The 26,685-nt window shown below is 48.0% G+C and overlaps 1 protein-coding gene across 5 annotated transcripts in view; it reads right to left on the minus strand.

Moving 5' to 3' along the window:
* Positions 1-26,685, minus strand: part of cyp27a3 (cytochrome P450 family 27 subfamily A member 3) — a 416,483-nt gene that overhangs the window by 278,213 nt on the left and 111,585 nt on the right. For all 5 annotated transcript variants that reach the window (XR_012098986.1, XR_012098985.1, XR_012098987.1 and 2 more), the window contains exons 4-7: positions 14,346-14,543; positions 4,641-4,804; positions 2,925-3,091; positions 455-536 (exon numbers count right to left, since the gene is read on the minus strand). Coding sequence is in view for 2 of the 5 variants with exons in the window: in XM_073046104.1 (XP_072902205.1) it covers positions 455-536; positions 2,925-3,091; positions 4,641-4,804; positions 14,346-14,543 (611 nt within the window). In the remaining 3 variants the exon portion in view is untranslated. The remainder of the gene's footprint in view (positions 1-454; positions 537-2,924; positions 3,092-4,640; positions 4,805-14,345; positions 14,544-26,685) is intronic.

The raw sequence follows: 26,685 nt of genomic DNA on the forward strand, positions 1-26,685 counted from the left end.
GGGTCAAATGGCCTAATTCTGCTCCAGTATCTTCTGGTCTTCTGCCCAATGGGAGAGGGGGGAGAAGAGGTGAGTACTTCTCACAATACTCCAAGTGTCCAGGTGAGTAGGGTTTATGATTATACTGGCTGCTTTACTTAGGCAGAAAGAAGTATAGGCGGAGTCTGTAGAGGGGAGGTTAGTTTCTATGATGTGCTGAGCTGTGTCCACAACTCTCTGCAGTTCCTTGTGTTCTCACACAGAGCAGTTGCTGTACCAAGCTGTGACGCATCTTTGCCTTCTAGATTTGGCCTCCCCTATCCTGGGTAAAGATTGTAGCTATTTGCATTATCTGTGTCCAGTGTATACACTGCCATAATAGTTCACTGGGGTGACGTACCTTTGACCATATGTTAAGGGATAGACGCGTTATTCTACCATCAGTATTTATCTTACTGCTTCAGCTTGCACTCACGTTTTTAGGAAAGTGGTATCCTCCAACCATGAGATCCTTCTCCACTACTATACGAGCATTGCCAGGTACCACTGGGTACAACCTAGGGCAAGGAAAGAGAAGGGGTTACTCCCCACGTGGGCAAACTTAGAACGTGCTTGCATTCTGAGAGGAAGCAAAAGAGCGAGGGTCACGGGATATGGCAAAGGCTCATAATGAGGAGAACACTGAACACAGAAGGTTGATACGTTCTGGGCACCCTACAATAGGGGGGCTGTGGAGACTGGAGAAGAGGTTTACTTTTGGTGAGGTTTTTGGCATTGAGAGAATCAAGAGATGTGATATTAGTGCAGAAAGTGGGAATCAGTTGTGACCTTAACGGCAGAGCACGAATAAGCAGATTTATTTCCTACCGTATGTTTAAGAATGTGTAGCAAATTTCACAATCCAACAGAGGTCCCATATTTTGGAATTTCCTCTATAAATCTCAACATAACATTACTTAAGATGCTTCCCAAAACCTGTCAGATTGATACCCAGCAGGTCAGATAAATTGGTTTACATGAATCTGTTCTCTGGTGTTTGATACTTCAGGATCTTTTCCCCAGGTTTAACACCAACAAGCATTCTTTTAAGGTTAGAGGGGGGAAGTTTAAACGTGATGCAAGGGGTAAGCTGTTTAGCAGAGAGTGGTAGATGGGTCACCAGGGGTATAGTGGAAGCAGGCAGATTGGTGGAGTTCAAGAGGCTTTTAGGTAGACACATGAATATGAAGGGAATGGAGGGGGAGGGACACTGAAGCACAGTTTGTAGTTGGAAAGTGTTAATGCAGGACACAACCAAGGTATTTTTCTTCACAAAACAGGGAATAAATTTGATTTGAACAATTGCATAGAACGTGTGTATCACATTAGCACAGGCCAGGCTCCACAGCCCATGATCCCTGTTCCCTGCTGATTGATCAGACGCCTTCACTGCATATGGTCTAAAAGTCTCTTAAGATGCTCCAATGCTACCTGCGTCCACTCAGAGAGTTTGTATGTTCTCCCCATGACCACAGCGCGTTCCACACGCCCATGACTGTATGTAAAAAATCTTGCCTCGGCATCTCTTTTGTACTTTACCGCTCTCACCTTAAATACTCTAGTGCAGGTCAGAGATTCAATAAAACATAACAAACAGGAGTAGGATAAGGCCATTGGGCCTTTTAAACTGGCTCTGCTGTTCACAGAGATTCGGTCATAGATTCAAAGATTGATACAGCATAGAAACAGTCCGTTCAGCCCAACTCTCCCTTGCTGACCAAGTCGCTTATCTAAGCTTTCCTATACTTGGCTCATATCTTCATAATCTTTCCAGTCCATAGACCATTCCATAAAACCATACCACATGGGAGCAGAATCAGGCCATTCGGCCATCAAGTCTGCTCTGCCATTCTATCATGGCTGATTTATTGTCCCCCTCAACCACATTCTCCTGTCTTCTCCCTGCAACACAGAGCATAGAACATCGTAGAAGAGTACAGAATTTATGGCTCACAATGTTGTGCCAACCTTTTGACCTACTCGAACCTTGATCAATCCAGCCTTCTACATAGTCCTCCATCTTTCTACATTCCACGTGCCTATCTAAGAGTTTCTTAAATTTCCCTAATGTATTTGCCTCTACTACCACCCTTGGCAGGGTGGTCCACACATTCCCCAGCACCACCACACTCCTCCGGTTGGCAGAGCTTGTCCTAACTCTCAATAACTTCTCCTTTGGTTCTTCCCACTTTCTCCAGATCAAGGGCGTAGCCATGGGCACTCGCATGGGCTCCAGCTATGCCTGCCTCTTTGTGGGTTATGTGGTTATGGTTATGTCCGTCACAATAAACAGGACCTCCCGGTTGCCACCCACTTCAACTCTGCCTCTCATTCCCATCTAGATATGTCCATACATGGCCTCCTCTACTGCCATGATGAGGCCAAACTCAAGTTGGAGGAGCAACATCTCATCTACAGTCTGGGTAGCCTCCAGCCTGGTGGTATGAACATTGAATTCTCCAATTTCCGGTAATTCCCTCCCCCTCCCCCTTCCCCTATCTCAGGTCCCTCTCTGCCTCTCAACTTTCTGCTTCTTTATCTCTACAGTTCTTTCATGCTTATCCTCTCCCCCCTTTATCTTTCCTCTGATTGGTTTTCCACCTGGCGCCTCTAGGCCCTACCCCCTCCCCTATCTCTATTACTGGGCTTTGGCCCTCTCTTCCCCCCCATTCCTGATGAAGGGTCTCAGCCCGAAACGTTGGCTACTCTTTTCTCACAGATGCTGCCTGACCTGCTGAGTTCTTCCAGCGTTGTGTACATATTCTACCTCTGACATCCCTCCTATACTTTCATCTGAAAATTATGCTCCCTTGTATTAACATCTCCCATTCCATTCCCATAGAAATGAATTATTGCAAAGGAGAAGAGTGAGACTGGAGGAGTGGGAACAGAAATCCATGTCTTACCGAAGGGTTTCTTTGACCACCGCTTTCAACAGGGGCATGTGGTTGAAATCCTTGGCGAGTGGAATTTGGTCTCCAGGAATAATGCTGTTGATTTCTTCATACAGTTGCTGCTGAATGGATGGCTCCTTTGCCAGATTGTACAGGATCCAAGAGGTTGTATTTGATGTCTGAAAGGAAAAGACAATTCCTTCACTAGAGCTTACACAGAACACCACAGCACAGTACGAGCTCTTCCATCCATTACGTTGTGCTGACCTGTTAACCTGCTCTAAGGCCAATCTAATCCTTCTCTGCCACATAGCCCTCCATTGTTCTATCATCCACAAGACCATAAGATATAGGAGCAGAATTAGGCCATTCAGCCCATCGAATCTGCTCTGCCATTGCATCATGGCTGATTTATTATTCCTTTCAACCCCATTTTCCTGCCTTGTCTCCATAACCTTTCACAAGTCCTTACCAATCAAGAACTGGGGCAGTACAGTAGCATGGTGGTTAGCACAATGCTTTACAGTTTGAGTGATCAGGGTTCAATTCCCACCACTGCCTGTAAGGAGTTTCTACATTCTGGTTTCCTCCCACAGTCCAAACACATACCAATGGAATGTTAATTGGTTATTGTAAATTGTCCCATGATTAGCTAGGGTTAAATCGGAGGACTGCTCGGCGGCACCACTCAAATGCCCAGACGGGCCTATTCTGTGCTGTATCTCAATAAATTAATAAAATAGAACAAGCTCCACTCTAAATCTACCCACTGACGTGGCCTCCACAGCCCTCGGTGGCAATGAAATCCACAGATTCACCACCCTGTGGCTAAAGAAATTTCTGCTCATCTCTGTTCTAACAAAACATCCTTGTTTTCTGAGAGTCTACATTCTGGCCCGAGACTCCACAACTATTGGAAACATCACCTCCATGGCCACACTGTCCAGGCTTTTCAATATTCAACAGATTTCAGTGAGACTGTGGAAGCTGAACATCCATTGATTGTTGAAGCGGATTTTGGCCCAAAGAGGCTGTTTCTATGCAGATTTACCCTATTACCATTGGTAGCTAATACAGAATGGGTTTAAGAGATAAGATGTTGTATCTTGAAGATTCAGCTGGGGGACTGAGCTTGGATCATTGCCATTAAAAGCATCATCCATCATCAAGGAACTCCACCATCCAGTCCATCCTCTTTTCTAGCTGCTTCCATCAGACAGTTGGTAGAGGAGCCACACCACCAGGATCAAGAACAGTAATTACTCCACAACCATCAGGCTCCTGAACCAGTGTGGATAATTTCACTCACCTCAATGCTGAACTGATTCCACAAACTATGGACTTACTGTGAAAGATTCAACACTGAACTGCTTCACAATCTCTGGACTCACAGACACGGATTTGACACTGAACTAATTCCACAAACTATGTACTCATAGTCAAGGGCTCTACACCTCATGTGGTTAAAATTATTCATGTACTTGGTTATTTACAATTTTTTTGTATTTGCATAATTTGTCTTCTTTTGCACATTGGTTGTTCGTCAGTGTTTGTGTGTAATTTTTCATTCATTTGATAGTGTTTCTTTGTTCTACTCAAATGCCTGCATGAAAATGAATCTCAAGGTAGTCTATGGTGACATATACATTCTTTGATAATAAACTTACTTTGAACTTTGAATGTTGTTCTCTTTGATCTAAACATTATTAAAGAACCTGCTTCTCTTACCGTGTCCACTGCAGCCAACAGTAATTCAGACAAACTGCCGTAGATGTCCAAGGGTGTCATTTTGGTGTTGGTCAACAAGTATGTGAGATACTCCCCACTCACTTCCTCTCCCTTCTCCATTTTCTCCTGGATCTCCTTCATCTTCTTGTTGACGAGCTTCTCAGCTAAATATCAAACAAGTGCAATTCATTAGATCCAGTAAGGTACTTGGTGGTCAGCATGCAGCACCAGCAGGTCAGTGGGAGCCATGCCACAAGCTCCAGCAGGAGTTGGGCAACCCCCCGACTGTCCGTCAACTCCAGCAGATCTGCAGGAGTTGGGCATTCCTCTACCCTCATGCTCCAGCAGATCTGCAGGATTTGGAAACCTCTTGTGTCTGACCTCCAGCAGACCTGCAGGAGTTGAACTCTTCCATGTCCCACATCTCCAGCAGATCTGCAGGAATTGACCTCCCCACATTGCACAAGCTCTAGCAGATCTGCATGAATTCAAATGTCCATCCCTTACAAGAATTGAACTCCCCTGTCCTTCACCTCCAGTGAACCTGCAGGAATAGAATGCCCTGTTCCTCACCTCCAGCAGACCTGCAGGAATGGAACTTTCCCCTGTCCCTCATCTCCAGTAGACCTGAGTAACTCAATTAACCCCTGTCCCTCACCTCCACCAGACCTACAAGAATTGACCTCCCCACACCCCCACAAGCTCCAGCAGACCTGCAGAAATGGAACTCCCCTGTCCCTTGCCTCCAGCAGACCTGCAGAAATGGAACTCACGTCCCTTGCCTCCAGCAGACCTGCAGAAATGGAACTCCCCTGTCCCTTGCCTCCAGCAGACCTGCAGAAATGGAACGTCTCTGTCCCTTGCCTCCAGCAGGCCTGCAGAAATGGAACTCCCCTGTCCCTTGCCTCCAGCAGGCCTGCAGAAATGGAACTCCCCTGTCCCTTGCCTCCAGCAGACCTGCAGAAATGGAACTCCCCTGTCCCTTGCCTCCAGCAGGCCTGCAGAAATGGAACTCCCCTGTCCCTTGCCTCCAGCAGACCTGCAGAAATGGAACTCCCCTGTCCCTTGCCTCCAGCAGACCTGCAGAAATGGAACTCCCCTGTCCCTTGCCTCCAGCAGACCTGCAGAAATGGAACTCCCCTGTCCCTTGCCTCCAGCAGACCTGCAGAAATGGAACTCCCCTGTCCCTTGCCTCCAACAGGCCTGCAGAAATGGAACTCCCCTGTCCCTTGCCTCCAGCAGGCCTGCAGAAATGGAACCCCCCTGTCCCTTGCCTCCAGCAGGCCTGCAGAAATGGAACTCCCCTGTCCCTTGCCTCCAGCAGGCCTGCAGAAATGGAACTCCCCTGTCCCTTGCCTCCAGCAGACCTGCAGAAATGGAACTCCCCTGTCCCTTGCCTCCAGCAGACCTGCAGAAATGGAACTCCCCTGTCCCTTGCCTCCAGCAGACCTGCAGAAATGGAACTCCCCTGTCCCTTGCCTCCAGCAGACCTGCAGAAATGGAACTCCCCTGTCCCTTGCCTCCAGCAGACCTGCAGAAATGGAACTCCCCTGTCCCTTGCCTCCAGCAGACCTGCAGAAATGGAACTCCCCTGTCCCTTGCCTCCAGCAGACCTGCAGAAATGGAACTCCCCTGTCCCTTGCCTCCAGCAGGCCTGCAGAAATGGAACTCCCCTGTCCCTTGCCTCCAGCAGGCCTGCAGAAATGGAACTCCCCTGTCCCTTGCCTCCAGCAGACCTGCAGAAATGGAACTCCCCTGTCCCTTGCCTCCAGCAGACCTGCAGAAGTTGACCTGTACAAAACCACATAGTTACAACATATAGTTACAGCAGTGCAAACAATAGCATGTTGTAACTATGTGGTTTTGTGCAGGTCTTGTAGCTTTAGTTTTTGGTCTTGTTTTGTCTGGTGGGTTTGGAGCTCCTTTCTGGGGAACGCGCTAAGACGGTAGCGTGATATTAATACGCAGCAGCCTCTCCGGACTCTGGATTTGGGGATTTCCAAACGTTATGTGGATCTTCTGGTGTAGTCTGTTTTGTCATATGCTTTTGTGATATCATTCTGGGGGAACATTGCCTCATTTTTTAACTGCATTGCATTTGCGTTTTCTATATGACAATAAACTGAATCTGAATCTGAATCTGAATGTAGTCAGAGACGCCACCTAACCCAATTGTTCTCTCTTCTCTCTCCCATCAGGCAGAGGATCAATAGCCTGAAGGCACGCACCACCAGGCTCACGGACGGATTATTAAATAGTTCCTAGAATGACAATTTGGGATCTTCATCTCACAATCTACCTCATTATGATCTTGCACCTGCACTCCACTTTCCCTCTGGCTGTTACTTTACTCTGCATCGTTATTGTTTGACCCTGTTCTGCACTGAGCAATGATCTGATCCCAATGACCAGTATGCAAGACAAGTTTTTGTAACTGTATCTCGGTACATGTGACAATGATAAGCCAGTATCATCTGGTCAGGGAGAGTGAGGAGGAGATAGAGAGGAGCTTTAGGCAGGTAGTCACCCCGGGACCACAGGAGACAGAGAAGTGGGTAACAGTCAGGAGAGGGAAGGGAAAAAGCAGGTGCTGGACAGTACCCTAGTGGCTGTCCCCCTTAACAAGTATTTCTACGTGAGTGCTTTTGGGGGGGTGATGGCCTACCTGGGGGAAGCAACAGTGGTCTCGCCTCTGGCACAGAGTCTGGCCCTGTGGTTCAGATGGGTAGGGAAAGGAAGAGGATGGCAGCAGTGATAGGGGACTCTATAGTCAGGGGGTCAGACAGGCGATTCTGTGGATGCAGGAAAGAAGCACGGATGGTAGTTTGCCTCCCAGATGCCAGGGTCTGGGATGTTCCTGATCGCGTCCATGATATCCTGAAGTGGGAAGGAGAACAGCCAGATGTCGTGGTACATATTGGTACCAACGACCCAGGCAGGAAAAGGGAGGAGGTCCTGAAAACAGACAACAGGGAGTTAGGAAAGAAGTTGAGAAGCAGGACCTCAAAGTTAGTAATCTCAGGATTACTGCCTGTGCCACACGACAGTGAGTAAACAGTGAGAATGAGGTGGAGGATAAATGTGTGGCTGAGGGATTGGAGCAGGGGACAGGAATTCAGATTTCTGGATCTTTGGGACCTCTTCTGGGGCAGGTGTGACCTGTACAAAAAGGACAGGTTGTACTTGAATCCAAGGGAGACCAAAATCCTGGCAGGGAGGTTTGCAAAGGTTATTGGGAAGAGTTTAAACTACAATTGGTGGAGGGTGGGAACTGAAGTGGCAGAGGAAAGGGAAGTTGGCTCACAAATAGAGAAAGTTTGGAGACAGTGCAAAAGGGAGGATAGGCAGGTGATAGAGTCCAATGGTTTGAGATGTGTCTTATTTTAATGCAAGAAGTATCATGAATAAAGCAGATGAGCTTAGAGCGTGGATCAGCACTTGGAGCTATGATGTTGTGGCCATTACTGAGACTTGGATGGTGCTGGGGCAGGAATGGCTATTTCAAGTGCCAGGCTTTAGATGTTTCAGAAAGGACAGGGAGGGAGGCAAAAGAGGTGGGGCGTGGCACTGTTGATCAGAGATAGTGTCACGGCTTCAGAAAAGGGGGAAGTCATGGAGGGATTGTCTACTGAGTCTCTGTGGGTGGAAGTTAGGAACAGGAAGGGGTCAACAACTCTACTGGGTATTTGTTATAGACCACCCAGTAGTAACAGGGACATCGAGGAGCAGATAGCAAAACAAATTCTGGAAAGGAATAATAACAGGGTTGTTGTAGTGAGAGATTTTAAGTTCCCAAATATTGATATTCATCTCCCTAGAATGAGGGGTTTAGATGGGGTGGAGTTTGTTAGGTGTGTTCAGGAAAGTTTTTTGACACAATATGTAGATAAGCCTACAAGAGGAGAGGCTGTACTTGAACTGGTATAGGGAAGTGAACTTGATCAGGTGTCAGATCTCTCAGTGGGAGAGCATTTTTGGAGATGGTGATCACAATTCTATCTCCTTTACCATAGCATTGGAGAGGGATAGGAACAAACAAGTTAGGGAAACGTTTCATTGGAGTAAGGGGAAATATGAGGCCATCAGGCAGGAACTTGGAAGCATAAATTGGAAACAGATGTTATCAGGGAAACGTACCGAAGAAATGTGGCAAATGTTCAGGGATATTTGCGTGAGGTTCTGAGTTGGTATGTTCCAATGAGATAAGGAAAGGATGGTAAGGTACTAGATCCATGGTGCACAAAGGCTGTTGTAAATCTAGTCAAGAAGAAGAGCTTAAGAAAGGGTCAAAAAAATAGGTAATGATAGGAATCTAGAAGATTATAAGGCTAGCGGGAAGGAGCTTAAGAATGAAATTAGGAGAGCCAGAAGGGACTATGAGAAGGTCTTGGTAGACAGGATTAAGGAAGACCCCAAGGCATTCTACAAGTATGTGAAGAGCAAGAGGATAAGATGTGAGAGAAAAGGACCAATCAAGTGTGACAGTGGGAAAGTGTGTATGGAACCAGAGGAGATGGCAGAGGTACTTAATGAGTACTTTGCTTCAGTATTCACTACAGAAAAAGGACCTTGGCGATTGTAGGGATGAATTACAGTGGACTGAAAAGCTTGAGCATGTAGATATTAAGAAAGGGGATGTGCTGGAGCTTTTGGAAAGCATCAAGTTGTTTAAGTCATCGGGACCGGACTGGATGTACCTCAGGCTACTGTGGAAGCGAGGGAGGAGATTGCTGAGCCTCTGGCAATGATCTTTGCATCATCAATGAGGATAGGAGAGGTTCCAGAGGATTAGAGGGTTGCAGATGTTGTTCCTTTATTCAAGAAATGGAGTAGGGATAGCCCAGGAAATTATAGGCCAGTGAGTCTTACATCAGTGGTTAGTAAGTTGATGGAAAAAATCCTGATAGGCAGGATTTATGAACATTTTGAGAGGATTAGTAATAGTCAGCATGACTTTGTCAAAGGCAGGTCGTGCCTTATGAGCCTGATTGAATTTTTTGAGAATGTGACTTAACACATTGATGAAGGAAGAGCAGTAACGTAGTGTATATGGATTTCAGCAAGGCATTTGATAAGATACCCTGTGCAAGGCTTATTGAGAAAGTAAGGAGGCATGGGATCCAAGGGGGCATTGCTTTGTGGATTCAGAACTGGCTTGCCCACAGAAGGAAAAGTGTGGTTGTAGATGGGTCATTTTCTGCATGGAGATCAGTGACCAGTGGTTTGCCTCAGGGATCTGTTCTGGGACCCTTACCCTTTGTGATTTTTATAAATGATGAGGAAGTGGAGGGATGTGTTAGTAAATTTGCTGATGACACAAAGGTTGGGGGTGTTGTGGATAGTGTGGAGGGCTGTCAGAGGTTACAGCGGGACATTGATAGGATGCAAAACTGGGCTGAGAAGTGGCAGATAGAGTTCAACCCAGATAAGTGTGAGGTGGTTCATTTTGGTAGGTCAAATATGATGGCAGAATATAGTATTAGTGGTAAGACTCTTGGTAGTGTGGAGGATCAGAGAGATCTTGGGGTCCAAGTCCACAGGACACTCAAAGCTGCTGCACAGGTTGACTCTGTGGTTAAGAAGGCATATGGTGCATTGGCCTTCATCAATCATGGGATTGAGTTTAAGAGCCGAGAGGTAATGTTGCAGCTATATAGGACTCTGGTCAGACCCCATTTGGAGTACTGTGCTCAATTCTGGTCGCCTCACTACAGGAATGATGTGGAAGCCATAGAAAGGGTGCAGAGGAGATTTACAAGGATGTTGCCTGGATGGGAGAGCATGCCTTATGAGAATAGGTTGAGTGAACTCGGCCTTTTCTCCTTGGAGCGACGGAGGATGAGAGGTGACTTGATAGAGGTGTACAAAATAATGAGAGGCATTGATCATGTGGATAGTCAGAGGCTTTTCCTCAGGGCTGAAATGGCTAGCACGAGAGAGCATAGTTTTAAGGTGCTTGGAAGAAGGTACAGAGGAGATGACAGGGGTAAGTTTTTTACGCAAAGGTTGGTGAGTGTGTGGAATGGGCTGCCGGCGGCGGTGGTGGAGGTGGAAACGATACGGTCTTTTAAGAGACTCCTAGATGGCTACATGAAGCTTAGAAAAATAGAGGGCTATGGGGAAAGCTTAGGTAGTTCTAAGGTAAGGACATGTTTGGCACAGCTTTGTGGGCCGAAGAACCTGTATTGTGCAGTAGGTTTTCTATGTTAATACCAATACCATTTCCGAATGGTACACGTTAGAATACAGAGCAGTATAAATCAGTGAAGTACAACATTTAGACAAGTTGCTCTTTGTCAACACAAGAGATTGTGGGTGCTTTCATCTGGAACATTGAACATGCGTAGAACATACGTTCCTGTAGCCTATTTATTAGGTACACCTGTCCACGTCAGTAAAGTAAATACCTCATCAGTCAATCACGTGGCAGCAACTCAATGCACAGAAGCATGCAGACGTGATCAAGAAGCTCAGCTGTTGTTCAGACCAAACATCAGAATGGAGAAGAAATGTGATCTAAGTTGCTTTGATCTTGAAATGATTGTTGGCACCAGAGAGAATGTTTTGAAGATCTCAGAAACTTCTCATTTCCTGAGATTTTCATGCACAACAGTCTCTAGAGTTTAGAGAGAATTGTGTGAAATACAAAAAACACCCCATGAGCAGCAGTTCTGTGGGCAAATGCTTTGTTTTGAGAGGTCAGACGAGCGTTGCTAGTCTGGTTCAAGCTGACAGGAAGGCAACAGTAACTCAAAGAATGAGGCATTACAACACTGGTGTGCAGAAGAACATCCCTGAACGCACAAAGAGTCGAGCTTTGAAGTGGATGGGCTAACACAGCAGAAGACCATGAACAGTCACTCAGTGGGCAGTGTGTTAGGCAGAGGATGTACCCAATAAAGTGGCCACTGAGTGTAGTGTACTGCACAGGTCTTTCAATGACGGAGCCAACTACGATGCAAAATTAAACTGGATATCTGCCTGCACATGACCCATAGCCCCCACGTTCACGTGCCTGTCAGAATGCAGCAGGTGGAGTTTTGATACGGAGAGTGGGTGGCTCTGTGGAAAGCCTCGCCCCAGCTGGTGGTAGAGGCAGCTACATTACCGGCGTTTAAGAAGCTCCTAGGTAATCACACGGATGATTAAAAAAATTAGGGCTATGTAGGAAGAAAGGGTTATATTGATCTTGGAGTAGGCTAAAAGGTCAGCACAACATCATGGGCTAAAGGGCCTGTACTGTACTGTATTGTTCTATGTCTCTTCAACACCACAGTGATATCTGCTTCCATTACATTCCCTGGCACTGTTCCAGGCAACTGTGGCCTCATAAATCTCCCTTAAACTTTAAATACCTCATCAGGGGAGGGAGAAGGATGTGTCAACAATACAACAACACACACAAAATGCTGGTGGAACGCAGCAGGCTAGGCAGCATCTATAGGGAGAAGCACTGTCAACGTTTCGGGCCGAGACCCTTCGTTAGGACTAACCGAAAGATAGTAAGAGATTTGAAAGTAGTGGGGAGAGGGGGAAATGTGAAATGATAGGAGAAGACCGGAGGGGGTGGGATGAAGCTAAGAGCTGGAAAGGTGATTGGCGAAAGTGATACAGAGCTGGAGAAGGGAAAGGATCATGGGACGGGAGGCCTCAGGAGAAAGAAAGGGGGGGGGGGGAGCACCAGAGGGAGATGGAGAACAGGCAAACAACTAAATATGTCAGGGATGGGGTAAGAAGGGGAGGAGGGGCATTAACGGAAGTTAGAGAAGTCAATGTTCATGCCATCAGGTTGGAGGCTACCCAGCCGGTATATAAGGTGTTGTTCCTCCAGGTGAAGTGTCGCCTCACCTGGAAGGACTGTCTGGGGCCCTGAATGGTGGTGAGGGAGGAAGTGTAAGGGCAGGTGTAGCACTTGTTCCGCTTGCAAGGATTAGTGCCAGGAGGGAGATCGGTGGGAAGGGATGGGGGGGGGGGGGGGGGGGTGAGTGAACAAGGGAGTCGCGTAGGGAGCGATCCCTGTGAAAAGCAGAAAGGGGGGGGAGGGAAAGATGTGCTTGGTAGTGGGATCCCGTTGGAGGTGGCGGAAGTTACGGAGAATTATATGTTGGACCTGGAGGCTGGTGGGGTGGTAGGTGAGGACAAGGGGAACCCTATCCTGAGTGGGGTGGTGGGGGGATGGGGTGAGGGCAGATGTGTGGGAAATGGGAGAGATGCGTTTGAGACCAGAGTTGATGGTAGAAGAAGGGAAGCCCCTTTGTTTAAAAAAGGAAGACATCTCCTTCGTCCTGGAATGAAAAGCCTCATCCTGAGAGCAGATGCGGTGGAGACGGAGGAATTGTGAGAAGGGGATAGCCTTTTTGCAAGAGACAGGGTGGGAAGAGGAATGGTCCGGGTAACTGTGAGAGTCGTCCTGGATTATGAGACTGTGAGAGTCAACAATTCAGGTGTGTAAATAATTCACAGTGCCTGGGAATTATCAGTCATTTTACAATGCACACCCGCTGGTAAACCATTCTCGAGGATCGTGCCCCTTCCACTTTCTGTACTGTTTTGGGTGCGGTTTTATTTCTTTAGGCACTTTTGGAATCAGCACATAATACCCACAGGTTCAGATTCAGATTGCAGCAGGCCCTTCCATCCACTACATTCAGCCAATCTTTTAACTACTATAAGATCAATCAAACCCTTCCCTCCTGCACAGCCCTCCATTTTCCTATCATCCATGTACCTATCTAAGGGTTTGTTAAGTACGCTTAATGTATCTGTCTCTACCACCACACCTGGCATGGCGTTCCATGTACCCACCACTCTCTGTGTAAAGAAAACTACCTCTCACATCCCCTCTATACTTACCCCCAATCACCTTAAAATTATGATAAACATTTAAATATTCTTCTATTTAAAACAAGACAAAGCATTTTATTACATACAACCACTCTAAGTCTGCCTCTTACACTTCATGTTAAAGAAGGTGAAGAGGTTGTATTCTGACCTCAGGCTCTGTCTGTGTGGAGTTTCCACATTCTCCCTGTCACTGCATGGGGTCCCCCATGTGCAATGTTTCCCTCCAATATCCCAAAGACATGTGGGTTGGTAGGTTAATTGGCCGAGATGGCCTGTTTCCATGCTGTAATTGTTATATGGTTATAGGCGAGTGGAAGAATCGAGGGGAAGTTAGAGTCATAGAAAAATGCTGCGCAGAAACAGGCCCTTTGGCCCATCTAGTTCCTGTTGAACCATTTAAACTGCCTAGTCCCATTGGCCTGCACCTGGACTATAATCCTTCATACCCCTGCTATCCATTAAACATTGAAATCCAGCTCGCACTTGCGCTGGCAGCTTATTCCACACTCTCATCACCCTCTGAGTGAAGACATTTCCCTTCATGTTCCCCTTCAATATTTTAATATTTAGGAGAAATTTGGAAAATTACATGGATGGGGAGTGGGTATGGAGAGCTATGATCCAAGTGGAGATCAATGGGACTAGACAGATTAATGGCTCAGCACAGAATAGATGGGCCAAAGGGCCTGTTTCTGTGTTCTATGACTTTAAGCATTTCTCTCTTTCATCTCCGGTAAAAAGTAAGTCATCCTGACTCACACGGGACTGTCAAAGAAGAGAACGAATGGTGCCACTGTCCCATCAACTTGTTCTGTTTTAAACCTGCTCAAATTAATAACACTGCAACTAATTTCAACTTACTGATATAAAAGATATAGTCCCACGCAGCTATAAACCTTTTCCAAATGGGAATGTACTTCCACATTGCTTTGGGAAAGAAGATGATTAAAGCTGAGCAGTAGAACATCTCAAAGACAGATGCAATAAACTTCTGTGTCTCCTCAGGAATGGTTTCTTCCAGACATCCCATCCTTGTTTCAAACAGTATGGTGCAGATTCCTAGGAAAAACAAGGTAGAACAAGTACCATCAGCATTTATGTGCATTTTCATTGATGCTATTGTGAAATGAATCTCAGGGTACATGGTGATGTACTTTAATAATAAATTTACTTTGAACTTCAAGAGAGGTGTCTAAAATAAGAAGATATGGGTCAAGGGTAAGGGTTAAAAGATTGTAAGGGATTTGAGGAACTTTGGAACAATTTTAGAGTACACCGCCCAAGAACGTGATGGAAACAAATGCTCACAACACTGGCAAGTACTTAATGGAAAACCCAAATAAAAATAAGGTAGGGACAAGTGGAGCGGCCATTGTTGGAGCAGCCATTGTTGGAGCGGCCTAGTGTTGGAGCGGACTAGTGTTGGAGCGGCCATTGTTGGAGCGGACTAGTGTTGGAGTGGACTAGTGTTGGAGCGGACTAGTGTTGGAGCGGCCATTGTTGGAGCAGCCATTGTTGGAGCGGCCTAGTGTTGGAGCGGCCATTGTTGGAGCGGACTAGTGTTGGAGCAGACTAGTGTTGGAGCGGACTAGTGTTGGAGTGGACTAGTGTTGGAGCAGCCATTGTTGGAGCGGACTAGTGTTGGAGCGGCCTAGTGTTGGAGCGGACTAGTGTTGGAGCGGCCATTGTTGGAGCGGACTAGTGTTGGAGCAGCCTAGTGTTGGAGCGGACTAGTGTTGGAGCGGACTAGTGTTGGAGCGGCCATTGTTGGAGCGGCCATTGTTGGAGCGGCCTAGTGTTGGAGCGGACTAGTGTTGGAGCGGCCATTGTTGGAGCGGCCTAGTGTTGGAGCGGACTAGTGTTGGAGCGGCCATTGTTGGAGCGGCCATTGTTGGAGCGGCCTAGTGTTGGAGCGGACTAGTGTTGGAGCGGACTAGTGTTGGAGTGGACTAGTGTTGGAGCGGACTAGTGTTGGAGCGGCCATTGTTGGAGCGGCCATTGTTGGAGCGGCCTAGTGTTGGAGCGGACTAGTGTTGGAGCGGCCATTGTTGGAGCGGCCTAGTGTTGGAGCGGACTAGTGTTGGAGCGGCCATTGTTGGAGCGGTCATTGTTGGAGCGGCCTAGTGTTGGAGCGGCCATTGTTGGAGCGGCCTAGTGTTGGAGCGGACTAGTGTTGGAGCGGCCATTGTTGGAGCGGCCTAGTGTTGGAGCGGACTAGTGTTGGAGCGGCCATTGTTGGAGCGGCCTAGTGTTGGAGCGGACTAGTGTTGGAGCGGCCATTGTTGGAGCAGCCATTGTTGGAGCGGACTAGTGTTGGAGCGGCCATTGTTGGAGCGGACTAGTGTTGGAGTGGACTAGTGTTGGAGCGGACTAGTGTTGGAGCGGCCATTGTTGGAGCGAACTAGTGTTGGAGCGGCCTAGTGTTGGAGCGGACTAGTGTTGGAGCGGCCATTGTTGGAGCGGCCATTGTTGGAGCGGACTAGTGTTGGAGCGGCCATTGTTGGAGCGGACTAGTGTTGGAGCGGACTAGTGTTGGAGCGGCCATTGTTGGAGCGGCCTAGTGTTGGAGCGGCCATTGTTGGAGCGGACTAGTGTTGGAGCGGCCATTGTTGGAGTGGCCATTGTTGGAGCGGCCTAGTGTTGGAGCGGACTAGTGTTGGAGCGGTCATTGTTGGAGCAGCCATTGTTGGAGCGGACTAGTGTTGGAGCGGACTAGTGTTGGAGCGGCCATTGTTGGAGCGGCCATTGTTGGAGCGGACTAGTGTTGGAGCGGCCATTGTTGGAGCGGACTAGTGTTGGAGCAGACTAGTGTTGGAGCGGACTAGTGTTGGAGTGGACTAGTGTTGGAGCAGCCATTGTTGGAGCGGACTAGTGTTGGAGTGGCCTAGTGTTGGAGCGGCCATTGTTGGAGCGGACTAGTGTTGGAGTGGACTAGTGTTGGAGCGGCCATTGTTGGAGCAGCCATTGTTGGAGCGGACTAGTGTTGGAGCAGCCATTGTTGGAGTGGACTAGTGTTGGAGCAGACTAGTGTTGGAGCGGCCATTGTTGGAGTGGCCTAGTGTTGGAGCGGACTAGTGTTGGAGCGGCCATTGTTGGAGTGGACTAGTGTTGGAGCGGACTAGTGTTGGAGCGGCCATTGTTGGAGCGGCCTAGTGTTGGAGCGGACTAGTGTTGGAGCGGCCTAGTGTTGGAGCGGACTAGTGTTGGAGCGGCCATTGTTGGAGCAGCCATTGTTGGAGCGGACTAGTGTTGGAGCGGCCATTGTTGGAGCGGACTAGTGTTGGAGTGGACTAGTGTTGGAGCGGACTAGTGTTGGAGCGGCCATTGTTGGAGCGAACTAGTGTTGGAGCGGCCTAGTGTTGGAGCGGACTAGTGTTGGAGCGGCCATTGTTGGAGCGGCCATTGTTGGAGCGGACTAGTGTTGGAGCGGCCATTGTTGGAGCGGACTAGTGTTGGAGCGGCCATTGTTGGAGCGGACTAGTGTTGGAGCGGACTAGTGTTGGAGCGGCCATTGTTGGAGCGGCCTAGTGTTGGAACGGACTAGTGTTGGAGCGGCCATTGTTGGAGCGGACTAGTGTTGGAGCGGCCATTGTTGGAGTGGCCATTGTTGGAGCGGCCTAGTGTTGGAGCGGACTAGTGTTGGAGCGGCCATTGTTGGAGCAGCCATTGTTGGAGCGGACTAGTGTTGGAGCGGACTAGTGTTGGAGCGGCCATTGTTGGAGCGGCCATTGTTGGAGCGGACTAGTGTTGGAGCGGCCATTGTTGGAGCGGACTAGTGTTGGAGCAGACTAGTGTTGGAGCGGACTAGTGTTGGAGTGGACTAGTGTTGGAGCAGCCATTGTTGGAGCGGACTACTGTTGGAGTGGCCTAGTGTTGGAGCGGCCATTGTTGGAGCGGACTAGTGTTGGAGTGGACTAGTGTTGGAGCGGCCATTGTTGGAGCAGCCATTGTTGGAGCGGACTAGTGTTGGAGCAGCCATTGTTGGAGTGGACTAGTGTTGGAGCAGACTAGTGTTGGAGCGGCCATTGTTGGAGCGGCCTAGTGTTGGAGCGGACTAGTGTTGGAGCGGCCATTGTTGGAGTGGACTAGTGTTGGAGCGGACTAGTGTTGGAGCGGCCATTGTTGGAGCGGCCTAGTGTTGGAGCGGACTAGTGTTGGAGCGGCCATTGTTGGAGCGGCCTAGTGTTGGAGCGGACTAGTGTTGGAGCGGCCATTGTTGGAGCGGCCATTGTTGGAGCGGACTAGTGTTGGAGCGGCCATTGTTGGAGCGGACTAGTGTTGGAGTGGACTAGTGTTGGAGCGGCCTAGTGTTGGAGCGGACTAGTGTTGGAGCGGCCATTGTTGGAGCAGCCTAGTGTTGGAGCGGACTAGTGTTGGAGCAGCCATTGTTGGAGCGGTCTAGTGTTGGAGCGGCCACTGTTGGAGCGGACTAGTGTTGGAGCGGACTAGTGTTGGAGCGGACTAGTGTTGGAGCGGCCATTGTTGGAGCGGCCATTGTTGGAGCGGACTAGTGTTGGAGCGGCCATTGTTGGAGCGGACTAGTGTTGGAGCGGACTAGTGTTGGAGCGGACTAGTGTTGGAGTGGACTAGTGTTGGAGCAGCCATTGTTGGAGCGGACTAGTGTTGGAGTGGCCTAGTGTTGGAGTGGACTAGTGTTGGAGCGGCCATTGTTGGAGCAGCCATTGTTGGAGCGGACTAGTGTTGGAGCAGCCATTGTTGGAGTGGACTAGTGTTGGAGCAGACTAGTGTTGGAGCGGCCATTGTTGGAGCGGCCTAGTGTTGGAGCGGCCATTGTTGGAGTGGACTAGTGTTGGAGCGGACTAGTGTTGGAGCGGCCATTGTTGGAGCGGCCTAGTGTTGGAGCGGACTAGTGTTGGAGCGGCCATTGTTGGAGCGGCCTAGTGTTGGAGCGGACTAGTGTTGGAGCGGCCATTGTTGGAGCGGCCATTGTTGGAGCGGACTAGTGTTGGAGCGGCCATTGTTGGAGCGGACTAGTGTTGGAGTGGACTAGTGTTGGAGCGGCCTAGTGTTGGAGCGGACTAGTGTTGGAGCGGCCATTGTTGGAGCAGCCTAGTGTTGGAGCGGACTAGTGTTGGAGCAGCCATTGTTGGAGCGGTCTAGTGTTGGAGCGGCCACTGTTGGAGCGGACTAGTGTTGGAGTGGACTAGTGTTGGATCGGCCATTGTTGGAGCGGCCATTGTTGGAGCGGACCAGTGTTGGAGCGGCCATTGTTGGAGCGGTCTAGTGTTGGAGCGGCCACTGTTGGAGCGGACTAGTGTTGGAGTGGACTAGTGTTGGAGCGGACTTGTGTTGGAGCGGCCATTGTTGGAGTGGACTAGTGTTGGAGCGGCCATTGTTGGAGCGGACTAGTGTTGGAGCGGCCATTGTTGGAGCAGACTAGTGTTGGAGCGGCCATTGTTGGAGCAGCCATTGTTGGAACGGACTAGTGTTGGAGCAGCCATTGTTGGAGCGGACTAGTGTTGGAGCGGCCATTGTTGGAGCGGTCTAGTGTTGGAGCGGCCACTGTTGGAGCGGACTAGTGTTGGAGTGGACTAGTGTTGGATCGGCCATTGTTGGAGCGGCCATTGTTGGAGCGGACTAGTGTTGGAGCAGCCATTGTTGGAGCGGACTAGTGTTGGAGCAGCCATTGTTGGAGCGGTCTAGTGTTGGAGCGGCCACTGTTGGAGCGGACTAGTGTTGGAGTGGACTAGTGTTGGATCGGCCATTGTTGGAGCGGCCATTGTTGGAGCGGACCAGTGTTGGAGCGGCCATTGTTGGAGCGGACTTGTGTTGGAGCGGCCATTGTTGGAGTGGACTAGTGTTGGAGCGGCCATTGTTGGAGCGGACTAGTGTTGGAGCGGCCATTGTTGGAGCAGACTAGTGTTGGAGCGGCCATTGTTGGAGCAGCCATTGTTGGAGTGGACTAGTGTTGGAGCGGCCATTGTTGGAGTGGACTAGTGTTGGAGTGGCCATTGTTGGAGTAGCCATTGTTGGAGTGGACTAGTGTTGGAGCAGCCATTGTTGGAGTGGACTAGTGTTGGAGCAGACTAGTGTTGGAGCGGCCATTGTTGGAGCGGCCTAGTGTTGGAGCGGACTAGTGTTGGAGCGGCCATTGTTGGAGTGGACTAGTGTTGGAGCGGACTAGTGTTGGAGCGGCCATTGTTGGAGCGGCCTAGTGTTGGAGCGGACTAGTGTTGGAGCGGCCATTGTTGGAGCGGCCTAGTGTTGGAGCGGACTAGTGTTGGAGCGGCCATTGTTGGAGCGGCCATTGTTGGAGCGGCCATTGTTGGAGCGGACTAGTGTTGGAGCGGCCATTGTTGGAGCGGACTAGTGTTGGAGTGGACTAGTGTTGGAGCGGCCTAGTGTTGGAGCGGACTAGTGTTGGAGCGGCCATTGTTGGAGCGGCCTAGTGTTCTAGCGGACTAGTGTTGGAGCAGCCATTGTTGGAGCGGTCTAGTGTTGGAGCGGCCACTGTTGGAGCGGACTAGTGTTGGAGTGGACTAGTGTTGGATCGGCCATTGTTGGAGCGGCCATTGTTGGAGCGGACCAGTGTTGGAGCGGCCATTGTTGGAGCGGACTAGTGTTGGAGCAGCCATTGTTGGAGCGGACTAGTGTTGGAGCGGCCATTGTTGGAGCGGTCTAGTGTTGGAGCGGCCACTGTTGGAGCGGACTAGTGTTGGAGCAGCCATTGTTGGAGCGGACTAGTGTTGGAGCAGCCATTGTTGGAGCGGTCTAGTGTTGGAGCGGCCACTGTTGGAGCGGACTAGTGTTGGAGTGGACTAGTGTTGGATCGGCCATTGTTGGAGCGGACCAGTGTTGGAGCGGCCATTGTTGGAGCGGACTTGTGTTGGAGCGGCCATTGTTGGAGTGGACTAGTGTTGGAGCGGCCATTGTTGGAGCGGACTAGTGTTGGAGCGGCCATTGTTGGAGCAGACTAGTGTTGGAGCGGCCATTGTTGGAGCAGCCATTGTTGGAGTGGACTAGTGTTGGAGCGGCCATTGTTGGAGTGGACTAGTGTTGGAGTGGCCATTGTTGGAGCAGCCATTGTTGGAGTGGACTAGTGTTGGAGCGGCCATTGTTGGAGCGGACTAGTGTTGGAGCGGCCATTGTTGGAGCGGACTAGTGTTGGAGCGGCCATTGTTGGAGCAGACCAGTGTTGCAGTGGGGAGGCTTTGGCTTAAAAGGTTGAGGTAAGTACACGCTCGGATGAGAAAAGATTCTTCTTCATTTTTCATCCTTTAGGACACAGTTAATGCAATGAGAATGGCTCCAGGGGCTGTGTTGTGTTCTTTGTGTGAGATGTGGGAACTTTGGGAGACCCCAGCCTCCCAGATATCCACATCCGCAGCAAGTACACTGAGTTACAGCTCCTTAGAGAATGCGTTCAGAAACTGGAGCTGCAGGTCAATGACCTTCAGTGCATACAGACAAACGAGTAGCTGATAGGTAGGAACTACAGGGAGGTAGTTACCCTAAGTTGTAGGAGGCAGATACGCGGGTGTCTGTCAGGAGAGGGAAAGGAAATGGGCAGCCAGTGAAGAGTACCCCTGTAGCCGATCCCCTCAATACTTATTATTTGGATACTGTTGAGGGGGGTGACCTACCAAGGGGCTTCTGCAGCATCCAGGTCTGTGGTGTTGTGGATCAGAAGGGAAGGAGGGAGAAGAGGACTTCAGTAGTGAAGGGGGATTCCATTGTTAGAGGAGTAGACAGAAGACTCCATTGATGCGATAGAGAGACCCAGATGGTATTTAGCCTCTCGGGTGCCAGGGTCAAGGATGTCTTGGACTGGGTCCATGGCATTCTGAAGGGGAAAGGTGGAAAGCCAAAAGCCTTGATATGTATTGGCACTAATGACAAGGTAGGAAAACGGAGGAGGTCCTGAAGAGAGAATTTAGGGATCTGGTTCAAAAGCTGAAAGGCAGGACCTCCAGAGTAATAACCTTGGAGGTCCACATGCCAGTGAGAATAAGAATAGGTTGATTATTCGGATGAATGTGTGGCTGAGGGACTGGTGCAGTGGGGAGGACTTCAAAATTTTGAACCATTGGGATCTCTTCTGGGGAAGGAATGACCTGTACAAAAGTAAATGGTTATAGCTAAACCCAAGGGGGACCAATATCCTTGCAGTACGGTTTGATAGAGTAGTTCTGGAGGATTTAAATTAATTTAACAGGAGGATGGCATCCAGGGCAGCTGGTATACAAGCACATGTGGTGTGTGGTAAGAAAGGACAGGCATATGGCAAGGCAAAATTGCAGACAGTGGGATGAGTTTCAACATGGGGACAAAATGGAAAAGGGTTACAAAAGGTATTATTTGAATGCATGCAGGATACAGAATAAGGAAGCTGATCTTATTAGAGACTGGCAGGCATGTCGTGGGCATCACTGAGTTGTGGCAAAAAGAAAATTATAGTTGGGAGTATAACATTCAAAGTTACACATTGTATCGAGAGGACAGGCAGATAGGCAGAGTGGATAGATAGATAGATAGATAGATAGATAGATAGATAGATAGATAGATAGATAGATAGATAGATAGATAGATACTTTATTCATCCCCATGGGGAAATTCAACTTTTTTCTAATGTCCCATTCACTTGTTGTAGCAAAACTAATTACATACAATACTTAACTCAGTAAAAAATATGATATGCATCTAAATCACTATCTCAAAAAGCATTAGTAATAGCTTTTAAAAAGTTCTTAAATCCTGGCGGTAGAATTGTAAAGCCTAATGGCATTGGGGAGTATTGATCTCTTCATCCTGTCTGAGGAGCATTGCATCGATAGTAACCTGTTGCTGAAACTGCTTCTGTCTCTGGATGGTGCTATGTAGAGGATGTTCAGAGTTATCCATAATTGACCGTAGCCTACTCAGCGCCCTTCGCTCAGCTACCGATGTTAAACTCTCCAGTACCTTGCCCACGACAGAGCCCGCCTTCCTTACCAGCTTATTAAGACGTGAGGCGTCTCTCTTCTTAATGCTTCCTCCCCAACACGCCACCACAAAGAAGAGGGCGCTCTCCACAACTGACCTATAGAACATCTTCAGCATCTCACTACAGACATTGAATGACGCCAACCTTCTTAGGAAGTACAGTCGACTCTGTGCCTTCCTGCACAAGGCATCTGTGTTGGCAGTCCAGTCTAGCTTCTCGTCTAACTGTACTCCCAGATACTTGTAGGTCTTAACCTGCTCCACACATTCTCCATTAATGATCACTGGCTCCATATGAGGCCTAGATCTCCTAAAGTCCACCACCATCTCCTTGGTCTTGGTGATATTGAGACGCAGGTAGTTTGAGTTGCACCATATCACAAAGTCCTGTATCAGTTTCCTATACTCCTCCTCCTGTCCATTCCTGACACACCCCACTATGGCCGTGTCATCAGCGAACTTCTGCACATGGCAGGACTCCGAGCTATATTGGAAGTCTGATGTGTACAGGGTGAACAGGACCGGAGAGAGTACGGTTCCCTGCGGTGCCCCTGTGCTGCTGACCACCGTGTCAGACCTACAGTCTCCCAACCACACATACTGAGGTCTATCTGTCAAGTAGTCCAAGATATGATATCAAATCCTGAGAAAGAGGTGACACAAGATTGGAAGATGTAGACTCCTTGTGGGTAGAGTTAAGATCTGCAAGGGTAAAAAGACACTGATGGGAATTATATACAGGTCTCCAAACAGTAACCAGATGTAGGCTACAAATTATAATGTGAGATAGAAAAGGCATGTATAAAGGACAGTGTTATGATAGTTATGGGGGATTTCCATATGCAGGTAGATTGGGAAAATCAGGTTGGTGTTGGATTCCAAGAGAGAGGATTTGTAGAATGCCTATGAGGTGGCTTTTTAGAGCAGCTTGTGGTTGAGCCCACGAGGGCAAAGGGTATTCTAGATTGGGTCTTGTGTAATGATGAAGATTTGATTAGGAAGGTCAAGGTAAAGGAATCCTTAGGAGACAGTGATCATAACATGATAGAATTCACCCTGCAATTTGAGTGGAAGAAGCTAAAGTCAGACATATCAGTATTACAATGAAGTGAAGGGAATTATATAGGCATGAGAGATGAGTGGCCAAAGTTGGTTGGAAGGGGGCTCTAGTAGGGGTGATGACAGAACAGCAATGGGTGGAGTTTCTAGAAGCAATTTGGAAGGTGCAGGATATCCAAAGACGAAGAAGTATTCTAAAGAGAGGATGAGGCAACCGTGGCTGACAAGGAAAGTCAAAGGCAACATAAAAGCAAAAGAGAGGCGCATTTTTGGGAAGCTTTTAAAAACGAACAGAAGGCAATGAAAAAGCTATAAGGAAGGAAAGATGAAATATAAAGTGAAGCTGGTTAATAATATCAAAGAGGATACCAAAAGTTTTTTTAGATAAGTAGAGAGTAAAAGAGAGGTGAGAGTGGATACCAGACTGCTGAAGAATGGTGCTGGAGAGGTGGTAATGGGGGACAAGGAAATGGCAGATGAACTGAATATGTATCTTGCATCAGTCTTCACTGTGGAAGATACTAGAAGTATACCGGAAGTTTGAGAGTGTCAGGGGCAGAAGTGTGTGAAGTTACCATTACTAGGGAGAAGGTTCTTGGGAAACTGGAAGGTCTGATTGTAGATAAGTCACCTGGACTAAATGGACTACAACGCAGGGTTCTGAACGAGGTAGCTGAAGAGGTAATGGAGGCATTAGTAATGATCTTTTGAAAGTCACTTAATTATGGCATGGTTCCGGAGGACTAGAAAATTGTAAATATCACTCCACTCTTCAAGAAAAGAGGGAGGTAGAAGAAAGGAAATTATAGGCCAGTTAGCCTGATTTCAGTGGTCAGGAAAATGTTGGAGTCCATTATGAAGGATGAGGTTTCAGGTTCTTGAAGGTACATGATAAAATAGGCAAATGTCAGAATGGTTTCTTTAAGGACCTTTTTTGCCTAGCAAATCTGTTGGAATTCTTTGAAGAAATAACAAGCAGTATAGACAAAGGAGAACTGGTGAATGTTATGTACTTGGATTTTATGAAGACCTTTGACAAGGAGCCACACATTAGGGTGCTTAATACGATAAGAGTCCATGGCATTACAGGAAAGATACCTGCATGGATAGAGCATTGGCTGATTGGCGAGAGACAAAGAGTGGGAAAAAACAGAGCCTTTTCTGGTTGGCTGCCAGTGATAGTGGTGTTCCACAGGAGTCTCCGTTGGGACTGATTCGTTTTACATTATATGTCAATGGCTTTGGATGAAAGGATTGATAGCTTTGTGTCCAAGTTTCCAGATGGTGCAAAGGTAGATGGAGGGTCAGGTAGTGTTGAGGAAGCAGGGAGTCTGCAGAAGGACTTAGATAGATTAAGAGAATGGGCAAAGAAGTGGCAGAAGGTGTAGGCTCATGCACTTTGGTAGAAGGAATAAAACATAGGCTATTTTCTAAACAGGAAGAAATCTCAAAAATCTGAGGTGCAAAGTGATTTGGGATGCCTTGTACAGGATTCCCTGAAGGTTAACTTGCAGGTTGAGTTGTTAGCATTCATTTTGAGAGGACTAGAATATAAAAGTAAGAATGTAATATTGAGGCTTTTTAAGGTATTGGTGAAGCCTCACTTGGAATTCTGTGAGCAGTTTTGGACCTCTTTTCTAAGAAAGGATGTACTGACTTTGGAGTGAGTTCAGAGGAGGTTCATGAGGTAACCTACTCTAGAAACTGCCTGTATTTCCCTACTGCATAATCCTCCATTTTTCTAATCTCCATGTACCTTTCTAAAAGTCTCTTAAAAAACCTTATTGTATCCGCCTCTACCACTATCACTGGCAGTGCATTCCACGCACCCACCACACTGTGTGAAAAATGTATCTCTGACATCCCCCTTTTACCTACTTCCAAGCACCTTAGAACTATGCCCCCTCATGTTAGCCATTCCAGCCCTAAGGAAAAGCCTCTGACTATTCACACGATTAATGCCTCTCATCAGCTTGTACACCTCTATCAGGTCACCTCTCATTCTCTGTCGCTCCAAGGAGAAAAGGCCGAGTTCACTCAACCTATTCTCATAAGGCATGCTCCCCAATCCAGGCAACATCCTTGTAAATCTCCTCTGCACACTTTCTATGGTTTCCACATCCTTTCTGTAGTGAGGCAACCAGAAGTGAACACAGAACCACCTCACACTTTACCAGGATGCTGTCTGGTTTAGAGAGTATGCATTATGATCAGAGATTAAGGAAGCAGGACTTTACTCTCTGGAGAGAAGGAGGATGAGAGGAGACATGATAGAGGTATACAAGGTATTAAGAGGAATAGATAGAGTGGACAGCCAGCGCCTCTTCCCCAGGGCACCACTGCTCAGTACAAGAGGACATGGCTTTAAGGTAAGGGGATGAAAGTTCAAGGGGGATATTAGAGGAAGGTTTTTTACTCAGAGAGTGGTTGGTGTGTGGAATGCACAGCCTGAGTCAGTGGTGGAGGTAGATACACTAGTGAAGTTTAAGAGACTACTAGACAGGTATATGGAGGAATTTAAGGTGGAGGTTTATATGGGAGGCAGGGTTTAAGGGTCAGCACAACATTGTGGGCCGAATGGCCTGTACTGTGCTGTATTGTTCTTTGTTCTTTTATCTGGGTTGAACTCCATCTGCCAATTCTCAGCCCAGTTTTGTATCCTATCAATGTCCCGCTGTAACCTCTGACAACCCTCCATACTATCTACAACACCCCCAACTTTATCGCTAAATAAAATAAATAAATTTAGCATTAGAACAAGGTCTATTAGGATGGGAAACAACTTCTTCCACCATCACCCAGGTCTCAACATGTAGTATGACGCACCATTAGCATTTACTTTTTAACTTGTGATGTAAACCACCTTATTATGTGTTAACTTATTTGTGGTAATATTACTTTATGTGCTGTGTGTGAGTTCTATGTTCTGTGTTGAGCACCTTGGTCTGGAAGAATGTTGTTTTGTCCGGCCGTATATATGTACACGGTTCAATGACAAACTTGGCATGAACATAGTGAGCTGAAAAGCCTATTTCTGCTGCTTTGTGAGTCGGATCAAGGTGATTTGCTCCCAGTACTAATCAACAAGCTTCAAAACCTAGGCCTCTGTACCTCCCTCTGCAGCCGAATTCTTGACTTCCTCATCGGGAGATAGATAGATAGATACCTGATTGATCCCAAAGGAAATAACATTGTCAAG

This window comes from Hemitrygon akajei, chromosome 5 (genome assembly GCF_048418815.1).
Source record: "Hemitrygon akajei chromosome 5, sHemAka1.3, whole genome shotgun sequence".
Classification (NCBI taxonomy): domain Eukaryota; kingdom Metazoa; phylum Chordata; class Chondrichthyes; order Myliobatiformes; family Dasyatidae; genus Hemitrygon; species Hemitrygon akajei.